Source organism: Bos taurus, chromosome 19, assembly GCF_002263795.3.
Source record: "Bos taurus isolate L1 Dominette 01449 registration number 42190680 breed Hereford chromosome 19, ARS-UCD2.0, whole genome shotgun sequence".
NCBI lineage: Eukaryota > Metazoa > Chordata > Mammalia > Artiodactyla > Bovidae > Bos > Bos taurus.
The window spans coordinates 10,132,935-10,152,923 of record NC_037346.1 but is presented as its reverse complement, the minus strand read 5'-3'; the positions used below and the strand labels follow the sequence as shown (position 1 = coordinate 10,152,923).

Genomic DNA, 19,989 nt, shown 5'->3' with positions numbered 1-19,989 from the left:
ATGAATTATGTTCTTGTGGCCAGCATAGCTCTCCTTCCTCGCTATCAGAACCCAGATTTTATGCAAGGCAGCAATGTGGCCAGATTCTAAAAATCACTTTTTCCAAGTTCCCTGATATAATCAAAGTTCCTGCATATCACCTGTTTAAAGAGATGAAGGGCAGTTTAGCTAGGATACCTTTTTGATCTTTGCCCTTCTTATCTTGCTTACAATGTAGACAAGAGGCTTTAGGCAGTGTAGATGTTCTGCACTGTAGGGATAAAAGCCATGTATTAAGGTTGGAAGAGAGGTGACGACATGGGGAAGCTGCTATACCCTGTATCCACTCCCTATTTCCCAAGGCAATATGCAGAAAAGAAAAATAAGCCTCCATTTGCTTAAGCCACTATAGTCAGACTTCTCTTACCCACAGTCAAATGCAAAACCTAACTAATAGGAGTGGGGAAAGTTATTCCATGTCTAAAACAAGTTTTTACTAAATACCCTGTATCTTTGGCCACCTGATGCAAAGAGCCAACTCACTGAAAAAGACCCTGATCCTAGGAAAGACTGAGGGCAGGAGAAGGGGGCAACAGAGGATGGCATCACTGACTCAATGGACCTGAGTTTGAGCAAACTCTGGGAGACAGTGAAGGGCAGAGAAGACTGGTGTGCTGCAGTTCAAGGGGTTGCAACGAGTCGGAGACAGCTTAGCAACTGAACAACCACCACCATCCTCTACTAAGTGGATTTTGGAGAGCATAACATATGGCAAAGGTCTCATCTGTGATATTTTTAAACTATTTATTTTTGGCTGAGCTGAGTCTTCGTTGCTTTGCGCAGGTTTTCTCGAGGTGTGGCCAGCAGGGGCTACTCTTCACTGGGTGTGCGGGCTTCTCACTGTGGTGGCTTCTCTTCTTGTGGAGCACTAGCTCTAGACCTTGGGCTCAGTAGTTGTGGCGCACCCTTCAGTGATTCCTCCGCATGCGGAATCTTCCCGGACCGGGGATTGAACCCGAGTTGTTCCCTGCGTTGGCAGGCGGATTCCTATCCACTGCACCACCAGGAAAGAGCCTCATCTGTGATTTTTGATGCTGTTGCTCAGTACATGGGTTTGTGGCTCATTACATTTTTACAAGCTTCCACATTAACCAATCCACTAGAGTAGTTATAGGGTGGGGCAGGGACAAAAAAGACCTAGAGCTGAACAAAGAAGGGAAGGGCGGAGTTCCTCATGGTTAGGATTTGGTGCTTCCACTTCCATGGCCTGAGTTCAGTCCCTGGTCGCGGAACTGTCCCACAAGCGGCACAGCCAAAATAAGAGAAAGAAGGAAAGGGCTTAGTTGTTAAATAAGGCCTCTGCCCTTCACAATTTATGGTATCACCATAATGTGATCTGGGAGTGGACTCCTACTGAAGGAAAGGGGCATCAGGCCTCACCTGCAAAGAAGGCCACACAGTGCCCAACAGGACAAGTTGATTGGCAAGCTCCAAGGATTCTCACTGAACCTTGTTACTTTCCTTCACAGAATTTACTTCAGTGCAAAATTACACAAATTGTGATTGTTGATTACTGTCTACCTTCCCCACTAGACTGAAAGCTCCAAGACAGTAGATCTGTGCCTGTTTTTGCTTATCACTATCTCCCTGGTATTCCAGCACAGTGTCTGGCATATAGGGACTGCTTAATAAATAGTTATGAATGAAATTAATAAAACCAGACATTCATTGCTAAAGTAGAGATGATAATCTTAGCTATTTCATAGCATTCCATGAACCGCAAACATGAAGTTCTTTATAAAGCATCAGTTCAGTTCAGTTTTGTCCCTCAGTCGTGTCTGACTCTTTGCAACCCCATGGACTACAGCAACGCCAGGCCTCCCTGTCCATCACCAACTCCTGGAGTTTCCTCAAACTCATGTCCATTGAGTCAGTGATGCCATACAACTATCTCATCCTGTCGTCCCCGTCTCCCGCCTTCAATCTTTCCCAGCATCAGGGTCTTTTCCAAACAGTCAGTTCTTTGCATCAGGTGGCCAAAGTATTGGAGTTTCAGCTTCAACATCAGTCCTTCCAATGAATATTCAGCACTGATTTCCTTTAGGATGGACTGGTATAAGGAACTGTTTTAAAATTACTACTATTATTAATAAAGATGCTTTAGATTATGAATCTAAATTAAAGAGTTTGAAGAAAAGGAACCAAATGCTTTTCATAAAGGCTTACCTGAAATTTTCTCTTCAAGGCCTGGGTCATCACCGGGGTCAGCCCAGTTCCTGTTTCCACATTTTCTTTATTAGTAAGTGGGGTTCCACCTGGGCTCCTGCAAAGGTAATAAAAAGATGGGGAGCTGTGTTTTATGCCAACTTCTCAAATGAATGTAGAGAGCATAAAGATAGGAGAATGGATTACCTCTCCACATCGACTTTTCTAAGTAGTTTCCGTAGATCTAACTGACTTTTACCAGGAGTACTGATAAAATAAAAATACAAAAGTTAGAGCTCACCAGATTGTATAATTTTTCTCAAAGTAAAGCAATCATTTCAAAGTGGCAACATCTTAGAAAGTAGTTTGTTACATTAAAAAATAGCTGTAGATGCTGATAGGAGCATAAAGTGATATAATGATTCTAATAATAAGAAGAATCTAATACTTGAATAACTAATGCTTTCATTTTATTATTTTTTAAAAATAAGTTACTTTTTTTGACGTTGTAATTACACTTGTACGAATCCATCTTAGGGCAAAACTCAGTTATGCACACAGATGATGGACAAGGATGATTACTGAAGAGTTCCAGAAATAAAAAAATCACAAACAACCTAAACGTCTCAAAAAAGGATTTTATCTATGAAGTTCACATATTAAAAAACTGCATCTATTGAAGAAGTCAACATGATTCTTTAAGCTAATTTTTAATGAGACAGGGGAAAGTTTATGACACAGTAATGAGAAAAGCTGTATTTGTATATATTGGGCTGGCCAAAGAATTCATCCACATTTTTCTGTAACAATGCACAGAAAAACCAAACAAATTTTTTGGCCAACTCAATATAAATTACACATGGGTACAGACATGTGTATGTATGTATATACATATTTCATGCAATATGTATTTAATATACATATTTCATACACATATACCTGTAATATGTATATTACATATACATATTTCATACACATATACCTGTAATATGTATATTACATATACATATTTCATACACACATACCTGTAATATGTATATTACATATACATATTTCATACACATATACCTGTAATATGTATATTACATATATATATTTCATATACATATACCTGTAATATGTATATTACATACACATATTTCATTGATTCCAAGACATTCTAGTTTTCATATTATTTCTGAAGCTGTGCTGATTTGAAAATTCTTGATGATATTTTATATTTTGCAATAAACAGCACCATGAACCAGAAATAATAGTGTACACGCCTAAAAAAAGACTAGAGTGATAAACAACAGTATGTTAAGAGTGGCTATCTCCAATGATATGATTATTTGATGATTTTTGTTTTCTTTAAACATCACTGTATATTTCCATTTTCCTATATGATCATATATAATTTTTAGAGTTAGAAATAAGCAAAATATGACTATTTTAAAGTAGCAGTAGAGTGTAATTCTGTGCAGATCCTTACATTAAGACATTTGTAACTCGAGTTGATAACGCTTTGGACTTTGGTTTCAGGGTAACGCGCTGCAGGTCAGAGATAGTAACCAGGGCCTTCTGTGCCTTTGGTGATGGTACAAGCTTTAATCACAAAATCAGACATTATTAAAAACAGATTTAAAAGTATCATTCAAAATGTAAATATACCAAAACAAATTTGAATGCTGAGTATGTGTAAAATATATCTATTCAATTTTTATTCCAAAGCTTCAAAGTATATCTCTACCTTTTCAAGCTAATGGTTGCCATAAAACTGCTGAATTAAATAATTAGGGAATTTATATATTCTGTTGAGGAGATCAAAAATTACTCAAATAAAATATCAAATGCTTTCCTCAGAACAGCTTTTATATCTAAGACTTATGCTTCTTTTCTTTTTTTTTAATGCTTATTTTCTATTAAGAGACAGGGAGGAGGGTTCAGGATGGGGAACACGTGTATACCTGTGGCAGATTCATTTGGATATATGGCAAAACCAATACAATATTGTAAAGTTAAAAAATAAAATAAAATTAAAAAAAAAAAAAAAAAAGAGAGAGACAACCAGGTTAAAAAATGAAAGACCACATGTGTGGTCAATGATTTCTTACCTTCCTCCTTTCATCCAAACTCTGTGTCTTCTTTAATTTCACAGTCAGTAGATCTTTAACTGTTATCTGCATGGGTCCATTTTTTTTTAATGGTCCAGCCTTAAGATACAAGGAAAAATTAGAATTCAAACTGAAACCAGGACATCTAGTCAAATGTAAATCCAAATCTAGTTTTTACTTTAAAATTAACTCTTCCCAGAGGAGCCAATCAAATTCTTTCCATGCAACCAAGAACTAATTCTGTTTTCAGTACCTATGGATGCTAAGTCTACTGAGAAATATTAATGAAAATGTAAGGCTTTGAAACTAAGTAAGAGCTGGGCTAGTTTTCTACAACTACACATCTTCCTTAGGAATCACTGTGATAAGATAGACGTAGAAAGAGTTCCTCTAATGAACGTGAAGTTTTGCCTAAACTACCTAAGAAAATGACACCCTTGCCAGAAAGCAAGAACATATACTTGATGAGGTATATATTAGGGCAACTATAGCAGCAGACTCTGCATTTGATTCAGTCATTTTAAACCAAATGTACCTGCAGTAAAAAGCAATCAGCTTTTTAGATAGTACTGTGTTAGTGGGCAGCTAAGTAGCTCTAACGGAGACTGGTTCTCCAATCCAGTGGCATTACACTTTAGGATCTACCAGTTCTTTTTCTTAAAATGCTTTTTTATTGTGATAAAAGTCACATCCTAAATAATATAAAACATACTATCTTAGCCATGATTAACTGTACAGTTCAGTGGCACTAAGTATATTCATATTGTGCAACACTGACCATCATCTATCTCCTGAATTCTTCACCTTCCTAAACTGAAACTCTGTCTCCATTAAGCACTAAATCCCCATTTCTACCCCCCCCCCAAAAAAAGGTAAGTCCCCATTCCCCTTCCCCACCTCACCCTTCCTGCTTTCTGACCCTATGAATTTGACTATTCTAGGACTGAAGCGACTTAGCAGCAGCAGCAGCAGCAGCAGCAGCAGCAGCAGGTACCTCCTACAAGTGGAATCAAACAGCACTTTTTTGCGCCTACTGTTGTTCTGACTTCACTCACTAAAGAGTCTGTTTTTAATTTGGTTTCCCAGAGAGATTTTCCTTTTGGTAAAAAAGGTATACCAAGAAGCCAATAGGAATCTCCCAACCTGCTGGGTTTCATTCATTTATCCTCCAAAAAAAAAGCACTTTCATTTCTAATTCCAACTTCTGTGATTTCCCAGGGGACCATGTCTTTAAAAACAATAATTGCCATAAGCAGGAGACGGAATTAGAACAAAAGGCAGTCCTTCCTGTCAAAACCCTTTGCCCAGCCTTAAAAAAGACACCTGGCTTGACTCCTTCTTTACCCACTGACCAAAACATACCTTTACTAGACTGTTTTTTTTACCTGAAGTGCTTTCGTGAGAGCAGGTTTTCTGAGCAGCAATGGCGCTGTCGGTGGTGGGGGAGGAGGCAGAGGAGGCGGAGGGGGAGGAGGGGGAAGAGGGGGTGGAGGGCGACTGGCCGGCTGCGCTGGGGAGGGAGGACGGAGAGCTGCGGAGTCTGCAGGGCTGGCTAGAGCACAGGCGGGCACGTCTGGATGCTCACCACCCGTGTGACACGCTTGACCACAGCTGGTACAGGAGGAATTTTCTGAGATGGCCTGGAAGAAAAAAATTGCATTTGGCAACTGAAGAACAGATTTATTTGGTTCTTATTTATTTGAGCAGTCATCAAAATGATAGCTGCCACGTGTTGAATGTCTTCTCTGTACACCATGTGCGCTACAATATTTTCTCATTTGTCACAAGCTCATTCACTCACTCATCTATTTGTTCTGTGTGTGCTATATGCCAGCACTGTGGCTACAACGTGAGTCCTGTCTGTCTCCCCATCTAGCTGACAGTCCGCCGAGGAACACAGACCTCAAACATACACAAAACACGAACACAGACCTCAAACATACACAAAACACATTCGAAACAAGCCAAGTAATACTCTAACAAGAGCCAAGGCTTAGCTGGTGGCTCAGTGGTAAAGAATCTGCCTGCCAATGCAAGAGACACAGGTTTGATCCGGGAAGATCCCACATACCCCAGAGCAATTAAGCTTCTGCGCCACAACTACAGAGCCCATGCTCTAGAGTCTGGGAGACGCAAGCACCGAGCCTGTGAACCCTAGAACTTGTGCTTGCAAGGAGACAAGCTATCGCAATGAGAACCGTATGCACCACACCTAGAGAGTAGCCCCTGCTCACTGCAAGTAGAGAAAAAGTCCTCGCAGCAGTGAAGATCCAGTACAGCCATAAATAAATAAATGATTACTTGAAAAGAGAAAAATAAGAGCCACGAAGTGTGCTGTGAGCGTGAATAGCTAGAAGTCTGCTGCTGCTGCTGCTGCTAAGTCGCTTCAGTCGTGTCCGACTCTGTGCGACCCCATAGACGGCAGCCCACCAGGCTCCCCCGTCCCTGGGATTCTCCAGGCAAGAACACTGGAGCTAGAAGTCTAGAGACGAATATTTAGCTATGATCTCAAGGATGAATTTAGGCTTCTCAGGTGAAGAAAGGATATAAAGATTGAGGGAAGAGAGTTCCTGGCAGAGGGAAAAATACTTAATGCAGCCAAGAATATAGTCTATTCAAGGAACTGATAAAAAAAGTCAAAGGTTACAACCTGACTCTAATGGGCTGCATTGTCTTCCCCCAACCACAAGTCATATATTGAAGCCTGAACCCCTAATACTCCAATACGTGGCTGTATTTGAAGACAGGGCCTTCAAAGAAGTGATTAAATTAAAAGGAGCCATTAGGAGGACTTCCCTGGTGGACCAGTGGCTAAGGCTCCACACTTCCAATGCAGGGGGCCGGGGTTCAATCCCTGGTCAGGAAACTAGATCCCGTATGCCGCAACTAAGACCTAGCACAGCTAAATAAATAAATATTAAAAAAAAAATAATAAGGGGGCCATTAGGATGGGATCTAATCCAGTGTGAGTTGTGTCCTTACGTAAAGACAAAACTTGAACACACAAGAGAGACACCAGGGATGCATGGGCACAGAGAAAAGACCATCTAAAGACACAGAAGACAAGCAGAGGAGAGAGGCATTAGAAGCAGCCAACCCTCCCAGCACCTTGACCCTAGCCTTCTAGCCTCCACAATTGTGAGAAAACAAATTTTGTAGAATAAGCCACTCAGCCTGTGCTCCTTTGCCAGGGCAGCCCTAGCAAATGAATACAATGACCCTCGGAAGTAAGAGGGCAGAATAGTGCCTAGGGGCTGCTATAACAAAGTATCACAAAGTTGGTAGTTTACAACAAAGAGAAGTCATTCTCCCCCACTCCTGGAGGTTGGAAGCCTGAAATCAAGGCGTGCATTCCCTCTCAAGGCTCTAGAGAAGAATCTGTTTCTTGTCTCTTCCAGCTTCCGGAGTCTATTGGTATGTCTCGGGTTGAGGCCCTGTGACCAGCCTATCCCTCGGTGGTCCCGTTGCTTCTCTTCCCTCTGTGTGCTCTACTCTGTGTGTCTTCTATAAGGACACTTGTCATTGGCTTGAGGGTCCAACCAGATAATGAAGTATGATTTCCTCATCTCAAAACCCTTCACTTGATTATCTATCTACAAAGACCCTGGTGGATAAGATAATATCTACAGGCTTCCAGGGATCAGGACTTGGACCAACTTTTTGGAGGGCCATCACTCAGCCCACGACAGATGGTATCCTCCCCATTTTTATCGATGCAGAAACTAAGGTCCGGGTTGTGGAGTGATTTGCCTTTTCTCTTTAGGCTAGATCACCTTCAGGTACAAATTCTGGAAGTAGAGGTATAGTCCCAGAAGTGTCTCTCTAAAACAATGAGCACAGTGTTTATTCTTTACATTTTAGACACTGAGAATAGGGGTCTTGCTTAGGGGAGTTTGGAGAGAGTGGATATCTATAGTTTTTTTCCTGCTTATCTCAGTCAAGAAGTTAGAAACCACACTGAGTATTTGAAAGAGGTGACAGGAACTTCCCTGGCAGCCCAGTGTTTAAGACTCTTGTCCTCCAATGCAGGGGGCATGAGTTCTATTCCTGGTCAGGGAACGAAGATCCCACATGCCTCAGGGTGCAGTCAAAAATTAAAAAAAAAAAAAAACCTTCTTTGAAGAGGGGACATGTAGTATGGGGAAGAGTTTCTATACCATACTATGGAAGAGCTGAGAAGCACACCAAGGACAGTGAGGCAGTGCAGTCATTAGCGACAACAAAAGCCATAAACACCCTGAGACTGGAGGGTCAAAGGAAAGGGCAGTGTAACAGATCTCTGGAGCTAGGTTAACCCAGAGAATCAAGAAATATGGTGGACTTGACCTAGTGGGAGTGACTGAGGCAGCAATGACAGCCATTGCTGGAGAAACTGCCCAACACAGAGAACAAAGGGGAAAAATAATCTGTCTTCGTCTTCCTTGGGTCGGGAAGATCCCCTGGAGAAGGAATGGCTACCCACTCCAGTATTCTTGCCTGGGAGAATTTCATGGAGAGAGGAGCCTGGTGGGCTACAGTCCATAGGGTCACCAAGAATTGGATACGACTGAGGGGACTAACACACACACACACACACACACACACACACACATGTATATGTGACACTAGTGGTAAAGAACCTGTCTGCCAATGCAGGAGATATAAGAGATGTGAGTTCGATCTCTGGGTTGGGAAGATCCCCTGGAGGAAGACATGATGACCCATCCCACTCCAACATTCTTGCCTGGAAAATCCCATGGGCAGAGAAGCCCGGTGGGCTATGGTCCAGGGGCTGCAAAGAGTTGGATATGACTGAGCAACTAACACTTCCACTTTTCCCGCTCCTTCTAGCCTCTCATCAGTGTTTCCCATGAGTGCATACAGCGAGCCAGTGACATGGAGCTTAGGCAATGGTGCCTGCAGGCGTCAGCCCCCCTGCAATGCAGAGCAGAGCCTCTGCAGTTTAAGGAAGAAATCTGACAGCAAAGATGCCCAGAACTAGCACGAGCCTGTAGCCACTCTTCCTTCTAATGAAAGCACACTGGAGTTCCAATGCAGGACTAGCTCTTGCCCCCTTACCTAAATCTGGCTTTGTTTTTCATTTGATAACACTAACCTTCAGTGCTTCCTGGAGCTTGCATACTTCATTTTCCAAAACGCAAAACCGTTGTTTTAGACTACGAAGTTCTCGGTGGCAGAGACGGGATGGAAAGATGGTGTTTTTTAAAACTTCGAAACTCTGAAATTCACAAATAAAGACGTCTGACTCCGTTGAGCAATATGCTAAGGACAATATGATAAAGAAAATGCTAATATGATAAAGAAAATGCTACAATGTATGTTTTATAGAAGTGAAGGCAACAACAAGGATCTACTGTATAGCACAGGAAACTATATTCAATATCTTTTAATGATCTATAATGGAAAATAATGTGAAAAAGAATATATATGTGTGTGTGTGTAATTGAATCACTTTGCCGTATACCTAAGCTAACACAACATTGTAAATCAACTACATTTCAATATAAAAATTTTATTAAAAAAAGTGAAGACAGACATAAACACCTAACTTCATATTATGTGAGCTAAGCTCGAGTGTCTACTGACCTAAGCACACACACGTGAACACACATACGAAGTGTGTAGAAAAACCATAATGCTGAAAAAAGGTATGTCAAATCCATACCTGGGTCATGCAGCTCTGGCACCAGCTGTATATAGACCATACTCTATTTGCCAAAAGCTTTATTGCATTTGTAAAACTTGGAAATCTGAAGTTCCAGGAGAGTCTTAGCCAGCTTCTGCTAATGGGTATATCTGTTGAAGGAATAACCGCTCTGCAGGAAAGGCAAAATCAAACAAAGGGAAAACTCCTGAGTTGGCATTAACAGGCTCTAATTAAATAATTCTTAGCTTAGCACCTAAGAGTTGATGCTTTTCAACTGCGGTGTTGAAAAACACTCTTGAGTCCCTTGGACTGCAGGGAGATCAAACCAGTCCATCCTAAAGGAAACCAGTCCTGAATATTCATTGGAAGGACTGATGCTGAAGCTGAAACTTCAATACTTTGGCCACCTGATGCAAAGAACCAACTCATTGGAAAAGACCCTGATGATGGAAAAGACTGAAGGCAGGAGGAGAAGGGAATGAAAGAGGCTGAGATGGTTGAATGGCATCACCAATTTAATGTACATGAGTTTGAGCAAGCTCCGGGAGTTGGTGATGGACAGGGAAGCCTGGCGTGCAGCAGTCCATGGGGTCGCAAAGAGCTGGACACGACTGAATGACTGAACTGAATTGAATTAAATAGCAAGCTAGTTTTATAGTATGACTGAGAGGCAGAGATTACTAAAAGTCAAATTTTTCATTTACTTCTAGAATTCCCAGTTTGACTTGTAGAACAAATATTTATTGAGTAAATAGTAATAAATCAAATAACACACTAAATAAATGTGTCATAGATTCAGTAATGAACAAAATAGACAAAAATCCTGCCTTCATAGGCTTTACAAAGAGGGCTAAAAGAAAAATATATGTAAGCTACTTGATGTGGCAGCCTGGATGGGAGGGGATTGTGAGCGAGAATGGGTACATGTATATGTATGGCTGTGTCCCTTCACTATTCCCTGGAAGCTATCAGAACACTGTTAATCCGCTATATCCAAGTACAAACAAAAAAGTTTAAAAGAAAATAAATATATGTGGGTTGTTAGGTAGTGAACATCCATAACTGGGCATTGTTTTTCCTTTGGCTCTATCTCTTCATTCTTTCTGGAGTTATTTCTCCACTGATATCCAGTAGCATATTGGGCACCTACTGACCTGGGGAGTTCATCTTTCAGTGTCCTGTCTTTTTGCCTTTTCATACTGTTTATGGGGTTCTCAAGGCAAGAATACTGAAGTGGTTTGCCATTCCTTTCCCCAGAACAATACTGCATAGGAACCAGAGATTACCAAAAGCCAAAATTTTCATTTACTTCTAGAATTCCCAGTTTGACTTGTATAACAAATATTTATTGAGTAAATAAATGATAATAAATCAAATAACACACTAAATAAATATTTGTCATGAATGATCCATGAATCAAGGTAAATTGAAGTGGTCAAACAGGAGATGGCAAGAGTGAACATTGACATTTTGGAAATCAGGAAAATAAAATGGACTGGAATGGGTGAATTTAACTCAGATGACCATTATATCTACTTCTGTGGGCAAGAATCCCTTAGAAGAAATGGAGTAGCCCTCATAGTCAACAAAAGAGTCTGAAATGCAGTACTTGGGTGCAATCTTAAAAACGACAGAATGATCTGTTTGTTTCCAAGGCAAACCATTCACTATCACAGTAATCCAAGTCTATGCCCTAACCAGTAATGCTGAAGAAGCTGAAGTTGAATGGTTCTGTGAAGATCTACAAGACCTTCTAGAACAAACACATGCAAAAGATGTCCTCTTCATTACAGGGGACTGGAATGCAAAAGTAGGAAGTCAAGAGATACCTGGAGTAACAGGCAAATTTGGCCTTGGAGTACAAAATTAAACAGGGCAAAGGCTAACAGAGTTTTGCCAAGAGAACACATTGGTCATAGTAAACACCCTCTTCCAACATCACAAGAGAAGACTCTACACATGGACATCACCAGATGGCCAATATCAAAATCAGGTTGATTATATTCTTTGCAGCCAAAGATGGAGAAGCTCTATACAGTCAGCAAAAACAAGACTAGGAGCTGGCTGTGGTTCAGATCATGAACTCCTTATTCCCAAATTCAGACTTAAAGTGAAGAAAGTAGGAAAAACCACGAGACCATTCAGGTATAACCTAAATCAAATCCCTTACAATTATACAGTAGAAGTGACAAATAGATTCAAGGGATTAGATCCAACAGACAGAGTGCCTAAAGAACTATAGAAGGAGGTTCGTGGCACTGTATAGGAGACAGCGATCAAGTCCATACCCAAGAAAAAGAAATGCAAAAAGGCAAAATGGTTTTCTGAGGAGGCCTTACAAATAGCTGAGAAAAGAAGAGAAGCGAAAAGCAAAGGAGAAAAGGAAAGATATAAGCATCTGAATGCAGAGTTCCAAAGAATAGCAAGGAGAGATAAGGAAGTCTTCCTCAGCGATCAGTGCAAAGAAATAGAGGAAAACAACAGAATGGGAAAGACTAGAGATCTCTTCAAGAAAATTAGAGATACCAAGGGAACATTTCATGCAAAGATGGGCTCAATAAAGGACAGAAATGGTATGGACCTAACAGAAGCTGAAGATATTAGAAGAGGAAACAAGAATAAAGAGAACTGTACAAAAAAGATCTTCGTGACCCAGATAACCATGATGGTGTGATCACTCACCTAGGGCCAGACATCCCGGAATGTGAAGTCAAGTGGGCCTTAGGAAGCATCACTATGAACAAAGCTAGTGGAGGCAACGGAATCCCAGGTGAGCAATTTCAAGTCCTAAAAGATGATGCTGTGAAAGTGCTGCACTCAATATGCCAGCAAATTTGGAAAACTCAGCAGTGGCCACAGGACTGGAAAAGGTCAGTTTTCATTCCAATCCCAAAGAAAGGCAATGCCAAAGAATGCTCAAACTACCGCACAATTGCACTCATCTCACATGATAGTAAAGTAATGCTCAAAATTCTCCAAGCCAGGCTTCAGCAGTACGTGAGCCATGAACTTCCAGATATTCAAGCTGAATTTAGAAAAGGCAGAGGAACCAGAGATCAAATTGCTAACATACATTGGATCATCAAAAAAGCAAGAGAGTTCCAGGAAAACATCTACTTCCGCTTTATTGACTATGCCAAAGCCCTTGACTGTGTGGATCACAATAAACTGTAGGAAATTCTTCAAGAGATGGAAATACCGGACCACCTTACCTGCCTCCTGAGAAATCTGTATGCAGATCAGGAAGCAACAGTTAGAACTGGACATGGAACAACAGAGTCGTTCCAAATAGGAAAAGGAGTATGTCAACGCTGTATATTGTCACCCTGCTTATTTAACATATATGCAGAGTACATCATGAAAAATGCCAGGCTGGATGAAGCACAAGCTGGAATCAAGATCGCCGGCTAAAATATAAATAACCTCAGATACACAGATGACACCACCCTTATGGCAGAAAGCAAAGAAGAACTAAAAAGCCTCTCAATGAAAGTGAAAGAGGAGAGTGAAAAAGTTCGCTTAAAACTCAACATTCAGAAAACTAAGATCATGGCATCTTGTCCCATCACTTCATGAAAATAGATGGGGAAACAATGGAAACATTGACAGACTTTAATTTTTTGGGCTCCAAAATCACTGCAAATGGTGACTGCAGCCGTGAAATTAAAAGACATTTGTTCCTTGGAAGAAAAGTTATGACCAACCTAGACAGCATGCCAAAAAGCAGAGACATTATTTTGCCAGCAAAGGTCCATCTAGTCAAAACTATGGCTTTACCAGTAGTCCTGTATGGATGTGAGAGTTGGAGTATAAAGAAAGCTGAGTGCCAAAGAATTCATGCTTCTGAACTGTGGTGTTGGAGAAGACTCTTGAGAGTCCCTTGGACTGCAAGAAGGTCAAACCAGTGCATCCTAAAGGAAATCAGTCCTGAATATTCATCAGAAGGACTGATGCTGAAGCTGAAGCTCCTATACTCTGGCTACCTGATGCAAAGAACTGACTCATTGGAAAAGACCCTGATGCTGGGAAAGATTGAAGGCAGGAGGAGAAGGGGATGACAGAGGATGAGACAGTTGGATGGCATCACTTACTCAATGTACATGAGTTTGAGCAAGCTCTGGGAGTTGGTGATGGACAGGGAGGCCTGGCATGCTGCAGTTCAGGGGGTCACAAAGAGTGAGACACGAGTGAGCAACTGAACTGAATTCAGATAGTGAACAATGCTAAGGAGAAAAAGATAAAGCAAGATAGCAGGAATGTGAAATGTTGCCTGGAGGTGAACATTTCAATAGGGTAATCATAGAATGTCTCACTGAGAAGATGGCTTTTGAGAGCAAACCTCAACGGAATAAACTAGCAAAGCAAATATTTGGGGAAAAGACCATTCCAGACAAGGGTAACAGTAAGTGCAAAGGCCCTGGGGTGGGTGCCTGTCTGAGGTGTTTGAGGAGTAGCAAGGAGGCTGGATGACTAGGATAGAAAGAAGGAGGGAAGAGGATTAATGGATAATGTGAACCAGACCATAAAGGCCTTGTGGATTATACAAAGAACTTTCATTGTAGAAGACCAATATGACATGATTTTAGTAGGCTCACTTTGAATGCTGTGTTGAAATACACTGCAGAGGGAGCAAGGGCAGAATAGGAAGGCCAGTTGGGGGACTTTTGCAACATTCAGGAAAGAAAGGAATCAAGGATGGTATCATGGTTACTGATTTTTTGAGTCTGTTTCAAAATTTTTTCTGTAAAGAGACCTTTAAAAACAAAGTGTATAAAGTATGTTATTGTGAAAACCACCACCCTAGAGTTTTTAGACATCAGAGTCTCTTTTAATAACACATTTAAGCCCTGAGTCCCAGAGAATAAACAACTGAACTTTACCAAAACGAAGGTTTAAGTTCCAGCTGTATACCCCTCTTTTATCACTTAGTTACCAGATTTATACAACTGAGTAGGAAAGTAGAAAATAGTTACTGTACAAAGAGCCAGCTCATTAGAAAAGACCCTGATTCTGGGAAAGATTGAGGGCAGGAGGAGAAGGGGACGACAGAGGGTGAGATGGTTGGATGGCATCACCTACCTACTCAGTGGATATCAGTTTGAGCAGACTCTGGAAGATGGTGAAGGACTTAGCAACAGAACAACAACAAAACTTCAAACACAATTCCTTGAGATTTTTTACTTCGTTTGAACTCTTTTTTTTTTAATAATTAATTTTTATTTATTCGGCTGCACCAGGTCTTAGCTGCAGCACACAGGATCTTAGCTCTTCATCGTGGTTTGTGGGTTCTTTAGTTGTGGCCTGTGAACTCTTAGTTGCCACATGTGGGATCTAGTTCCCAGAACAGGGATTGAATCTAGGCCCCTGGAGTCCTAGCCACTGGGCCACTGGGGTAGTCCCTCGTTTGAACTCTTAAACTTCATGTTGCCACATGAAAATCAGGATGCTCAGCTAAAATTTAATTTCAGATAAAGGATGAGTAAGTACTAAAAAATAATTTTTTGAGTGTATTTCAAATGTTGCACGGGCAATACAAAAAAAATCATTCATTGGTTATCTGAAATTCAAATTAAGTGGCATTCTCTATTTTTCGTTGATACATCTGGTGACTTGCTCCCAAACTGATCAGATTTTTAATATTTTGTCTGTTCCACATTATGCCTTACCTTTCTGGTGAGGGTGGCGGAGGAGGAGGTGTAACTAGCTTAGACTGGAGGTGAGAGGCTTCTTTTCTTTTGAATAATCTTTTCGCTTTGGCTTTTAACTTTCTTCTTCGCTGCTTGAATTTGGGCATGGTTTCTGTAGAGAAAATATTTACATTTTTTATTGAAGAATAATACACAGAAAAAAATACAATTTTTGACTGTAGAGGTCAATGCATTATCACAAAATGAACACATCCCTGTAACCACCATCTTGGTTAGCAAACAGATCACCGCCAGCAATCCAGATGTCCGCCTGAAGCAGGAGATAGAGGGACCCAAGGCTGAGCCGCTGGACTCTGCCCCTGGTTGACAGATATTACTTTTCTTTTCTTTTTGGCTGCCCTGGGTGTTTGTTGTGGCACACGGGGGCGTCTCTATTCGCAGCAAGCAGGCTTAGTTGCCCTGCAGCATGTGAGATCTTAGCTCCCCAACCAGGGACTGAACCTCTGTGCCTTGCATTAGAAGACAGATTCTCAACCACTGGGTCACCAGGGAAGTCCTGACAGATGTTTCAAGATAATGGCAGGAGCTAGGAAGAGTTGAGTGCTGTTTAGATAAAAGATAAAAGAGACCACATATTTCTCATTCTTGAGGTCAAGGAGGCTCCTAAGCTATACATGTGCAGAAAAGATCCTCAGGGGAAGGGGAGCCAGACCATATTATGTTCTGTAATGCAGTAAAGCACTAAGTCCACATTTGTAACTTCTCAGAGGCTCTTGCACTGGAATCCTTTTTAGCTAAATGATGCACATGCATACAAGGGAGGGCCTTGTATGTTGCTGTTCAGTCGCTAAGTTGTATCCAACTCTGCGACCCCATGGACTGCAGCAGGCAGGGGATCCCTGTCCTTCACTATCTCCTGCAGTTTACTCAAACTCATGTCCATTGAGTCAGTCATGCCATCCAACCATCTCATCCTGTCTCCCCTTCTCCTGTCCTCAATCTTTCCCAGCATCAGGGTCTTTTCCAATGAAGGGAGGGCCCTGCACCAGACTAAATAGAGACTCAAAGTCAAAGCAAGATGATTGGCCAGACGACACCAGGCAGAACTGACCCTGTATAAGCAATTTAATCCACCTCGAAAGTGTGCAGCTTTCTATCTCTCTGAGCCTGCCTGTGCTTTCTCTGCATGTATCTTCTCTCCTAATAAGCATGTTACTTGCCTCACTGCTTTTTACCTCTTTGCTGAAATCTTTCTTCAAAGCAGACAAGTGCCAGCGCTGCGGCCCAGGTTTAGTCCTTGGTCAGGGAACTGAGGTCCCACTTCAGGTCATCATAGGCTGTGGCAACCCCACCGCCACCTGAGACCACCCTGAACTGGGGGAAAAGTTAAACTCAGATCTAAACTATCTCTGAAGATACCTTGGCTTTGGCATTATGTTACTCTAATTTTGTTTTGGTTTTGTTTTGCTATTCTTTGTTCAGTCAAGTAAATTTCTTCATAATGGAATCAAGCAGGACCTTGCAGGGCCTTCCCAATGCAAAAGGCCTTTTTTGTCTCCTTTGTCTTGTTTGTAGAAAAAAGGCTTCAGTCTCCCAGATGTCCCTCAAGTTCCAAAGAGCAAACAGCTACTAATCAGAGAAGTGAGGGAATGCAGAATCAAAGGAAAAGCAGTCAAGCAAAAAAAGTAATAAGAGCTTAAACAATAGTTCAGAGATAAAACAGTCACAAAACTAATTCTTCTTCATGGGATATATATAACAACTGATGCATATCTTTGTGTTGTCTTGCAGAAACTAAGGACACCCCTGCACCCCGCCAAACCAGGGAAAAGATGGTGACTATATGCTAACCACAAGCACTTAGACCCCAAACTGGTTAGAACCATAAATGTTGATGATTAAGATTCCCTAAACATCACCTTATTACCTTACCACCAAGCAAATAGAAGAAAGTCCACCAGCTGAGCAGGCACCCTATGACCCTCAGCTTTAATGTTGCCTTTACAAATCTTTGCCTGGGTTTCCCTGGAGGTTCAGTAGTTAAAAGACTTTGCACTGCAGGGTGTGTGGTTTTTCCCTGGTCAGGGAATTCCCACATGCCATGTGCAGTAAGACCAAAAAAAAAAAAAAATCCTTGCCAGAAAGCCAGTGAGGAGTTCAGATCTTTTGAGCATTAGCTGCCCTTTCTCCTCGTTTGGTATCCTGCAATAAACACTGAAGTTTCCTTCACCACAATGCAGGGTCAGTTGATGAGCTGCGCTCTGAGTTGGGCAAGTGGATCTGAATTTGGTTTGGTAACAATAACAGAGAAGATGAAATGGCAATAGTGGGGTAGTGTCAGTTTTTAAAAAGGAAGTAAATTTCTTTGCTGGTAACATTTACTGAGCATCCATGGAACTTGGTGGGGTTGGTAGTGAAAGAAAAACAAAACTAACTTTTTACTTTATTTACTTTTAGGCACCTTCACATACACTTTTTCAGTGAATCTTCATTGTTGTGCAAGGTATTTTCCCTGAGTAAGAGAATTTTCATTACCATTTAGATCAGAATAAATCGAGGCTTAGAAAGATGAAATGATTTATCCAATGGAATGCACTAAAGCATTAAGTTCAAATCTGTAAGTTTCCAGAGACCATGTTCGTCCTAATACACTGTGATGCAGTAGTAGAACAGGTGATATACAAGATAATAATAACTACCCCAAATCTAAGATATGGGTGTTTCAAAACATTTATTTTAAAACACTTTTAAACACTCATATATTGATATCAGTGAGTGTTACCCCTGGTGGCTCAGTGGTAAAGAATCTGCCTGCAAGTCAGGAGATGCAGATTCGATCCCTGAGTCGGAAGATCCCCTGGAAGAGGGCATGAAAACCCACTCCAGTATTCTTGGCTGGAGAATCCCAGGGACAGAGGAGCCTGGCAGGCTGCAGTCCACAGGGTCATACAGAGTTGGATACAGCTTAGGTGACTTCTCAGCACAGCATATTGGTATCAAGGGGCGAAAGAGGGGTGGGAGATGAATTGAGAGATTGGGATTGACATATATACACTACTATGCATAAAACTGATAACTAATGAGAACTTTAGTTACTCTAAAGGAACTCTACTCAAGGCTCTGTGGTCACCTAAATGGGAAGGAAACCCCAAAAAAGAGGGGATATATGTATATGTATAGCTGATTCACTCTGCCGTACAGCACACAGTAAGACAACATTGTAAAACAGCTATACTACAAAAAATTGATTAAAAAAATAAACACTAACTAGTAGATTTAGATTTTAATTCAAATCCTTTTCGGAAGAAAATTAAGTCAGAGCTGGCTTGACGTGAAGAAGGGCTTCGCTGGTTTTATTTGTTGCTACCTGAGGAACAAAGATGTCCTTATTCAAGCAGCAGAACTAAAAATGGTCTCAAGGGCTGGGCCTCCTTCTCTTCAAACCTACATTTGAATAGGAACAATTGGTCTTTAAAATACACATTCATTCCACATTTGTTCACGCTGTAACCCTCCAGCACTTGGTATGCAGCTCTAGGCTTGCTAAGCTCTCAGATTCCAAGGACTGAAGAACCTCCCCCAGCCCCACCGTGGGTATTCAAGACTAAGAAATGCTTTAGTCCCAAGAAAATTGGACTTATAGAGGCCACTCTTCATGGCAGTGGGTGACAGAGCGTGTATCAACAACCATTATAGGAGTAAAGATTCTCGATAGCATCTTATTTAACTAAGTGCCAGGCCTCAGATTAACAACATTTTTCTTAATTGAAAGGCTTGGGAGACATACCTCAAGATAGCTGATTTCACATTTATTGTATCACTTTTCCTTTCCACTGAAGTAATGAAGGAAGGCTAAACAGGGATTGTTAAACACAAGGGATGTCTAAGATTGATTAAAAAAAAAAAAAAACGTAAAGCAAAAATACTCTGAATGAAGATATTTAGGAAAGCCTCAGGAAGCAACAAAAAACTTATGGTTGCTAGAAAAGAAGTTAAACCTCATCAAATCCATGGCCAAGACTATTTCATGAAGAAACCTCTATCCAAGGCACAGAGTTCACTGACTGGGATTCCCCTGGCTCTGAGATTTCCATAGTAACCTCCCCTCACTGTCTTTCAGCAGCTCCTTCACAGCCCTCCTCCTCTGTTGCTGTTCCCTCTCTTGCCTTGACGTCTTTTGTTAGGGATCAGACTGACAAAGAGAACTGGCCTCCTGCTTCCCTTTTTCCTATATTCACCAATCCCTCAGTTATGAAAACAGACTTTAAAAGGAGCTGGACATTCTGGTTAAACTTGGTGGATTGACTCTCTACCTCAACCTGTGCTTTAATGACGTGCTGGGATCGGTACTTACTGTTACATTTTTAGGAAGTCTGTGAGCCAGTTGTTAAATCTGCCATTTAAATTATATAAACTT

The 19,989-nt window shown here is 41.2% G+C and overlaps 1 protein-coding gene across 4 annotated transcripts in view; it reads right to left on the bottom strand.

Moving 5' to 3' along the window:
- PRR11 (proline rich 11) overlaps positions 1 to 19,989 on the bottom strand; it is a 30,785-nt gene that overhangs the window by 2,801 nt on the left and 7,995 nt on the right. For 2 of the 4 annotated variants that reach the window (XM_010815720.4, XM_010815719.3), the window contains exons 2-10: positions 15,591 to 15,723; positions 9,943 to 10,093; positions 9,373 to 9,495; positions 5,663 to 5,917; positions 4,278 to 4,376; positions 3,656 to 3,768; positions 2,392 to 2,451; positions 2,206 to 2,302; positions 178 to 250 (exon numbers count right to left, since the gene is read on the bottom strand). In XM_010815720.4, coding sequence (XP_010814022.1) covers positions 178 to 250; positions 2,206 to 2,302; positions 2,392 to 2,451; positions 3,656 to 3,768; positions 4,278 to 4,376; positions 5,663 to 5,917; positions 9,373 to 9,495; positions 9,943 to 10,093; positions 15,591 to 15,718 — 1,099 coding nt within the window. In that variant the 5' untranslated portion in view covers positions 15,719 to 15,723. 4 annotated transcript variants of the gene reach the window in all.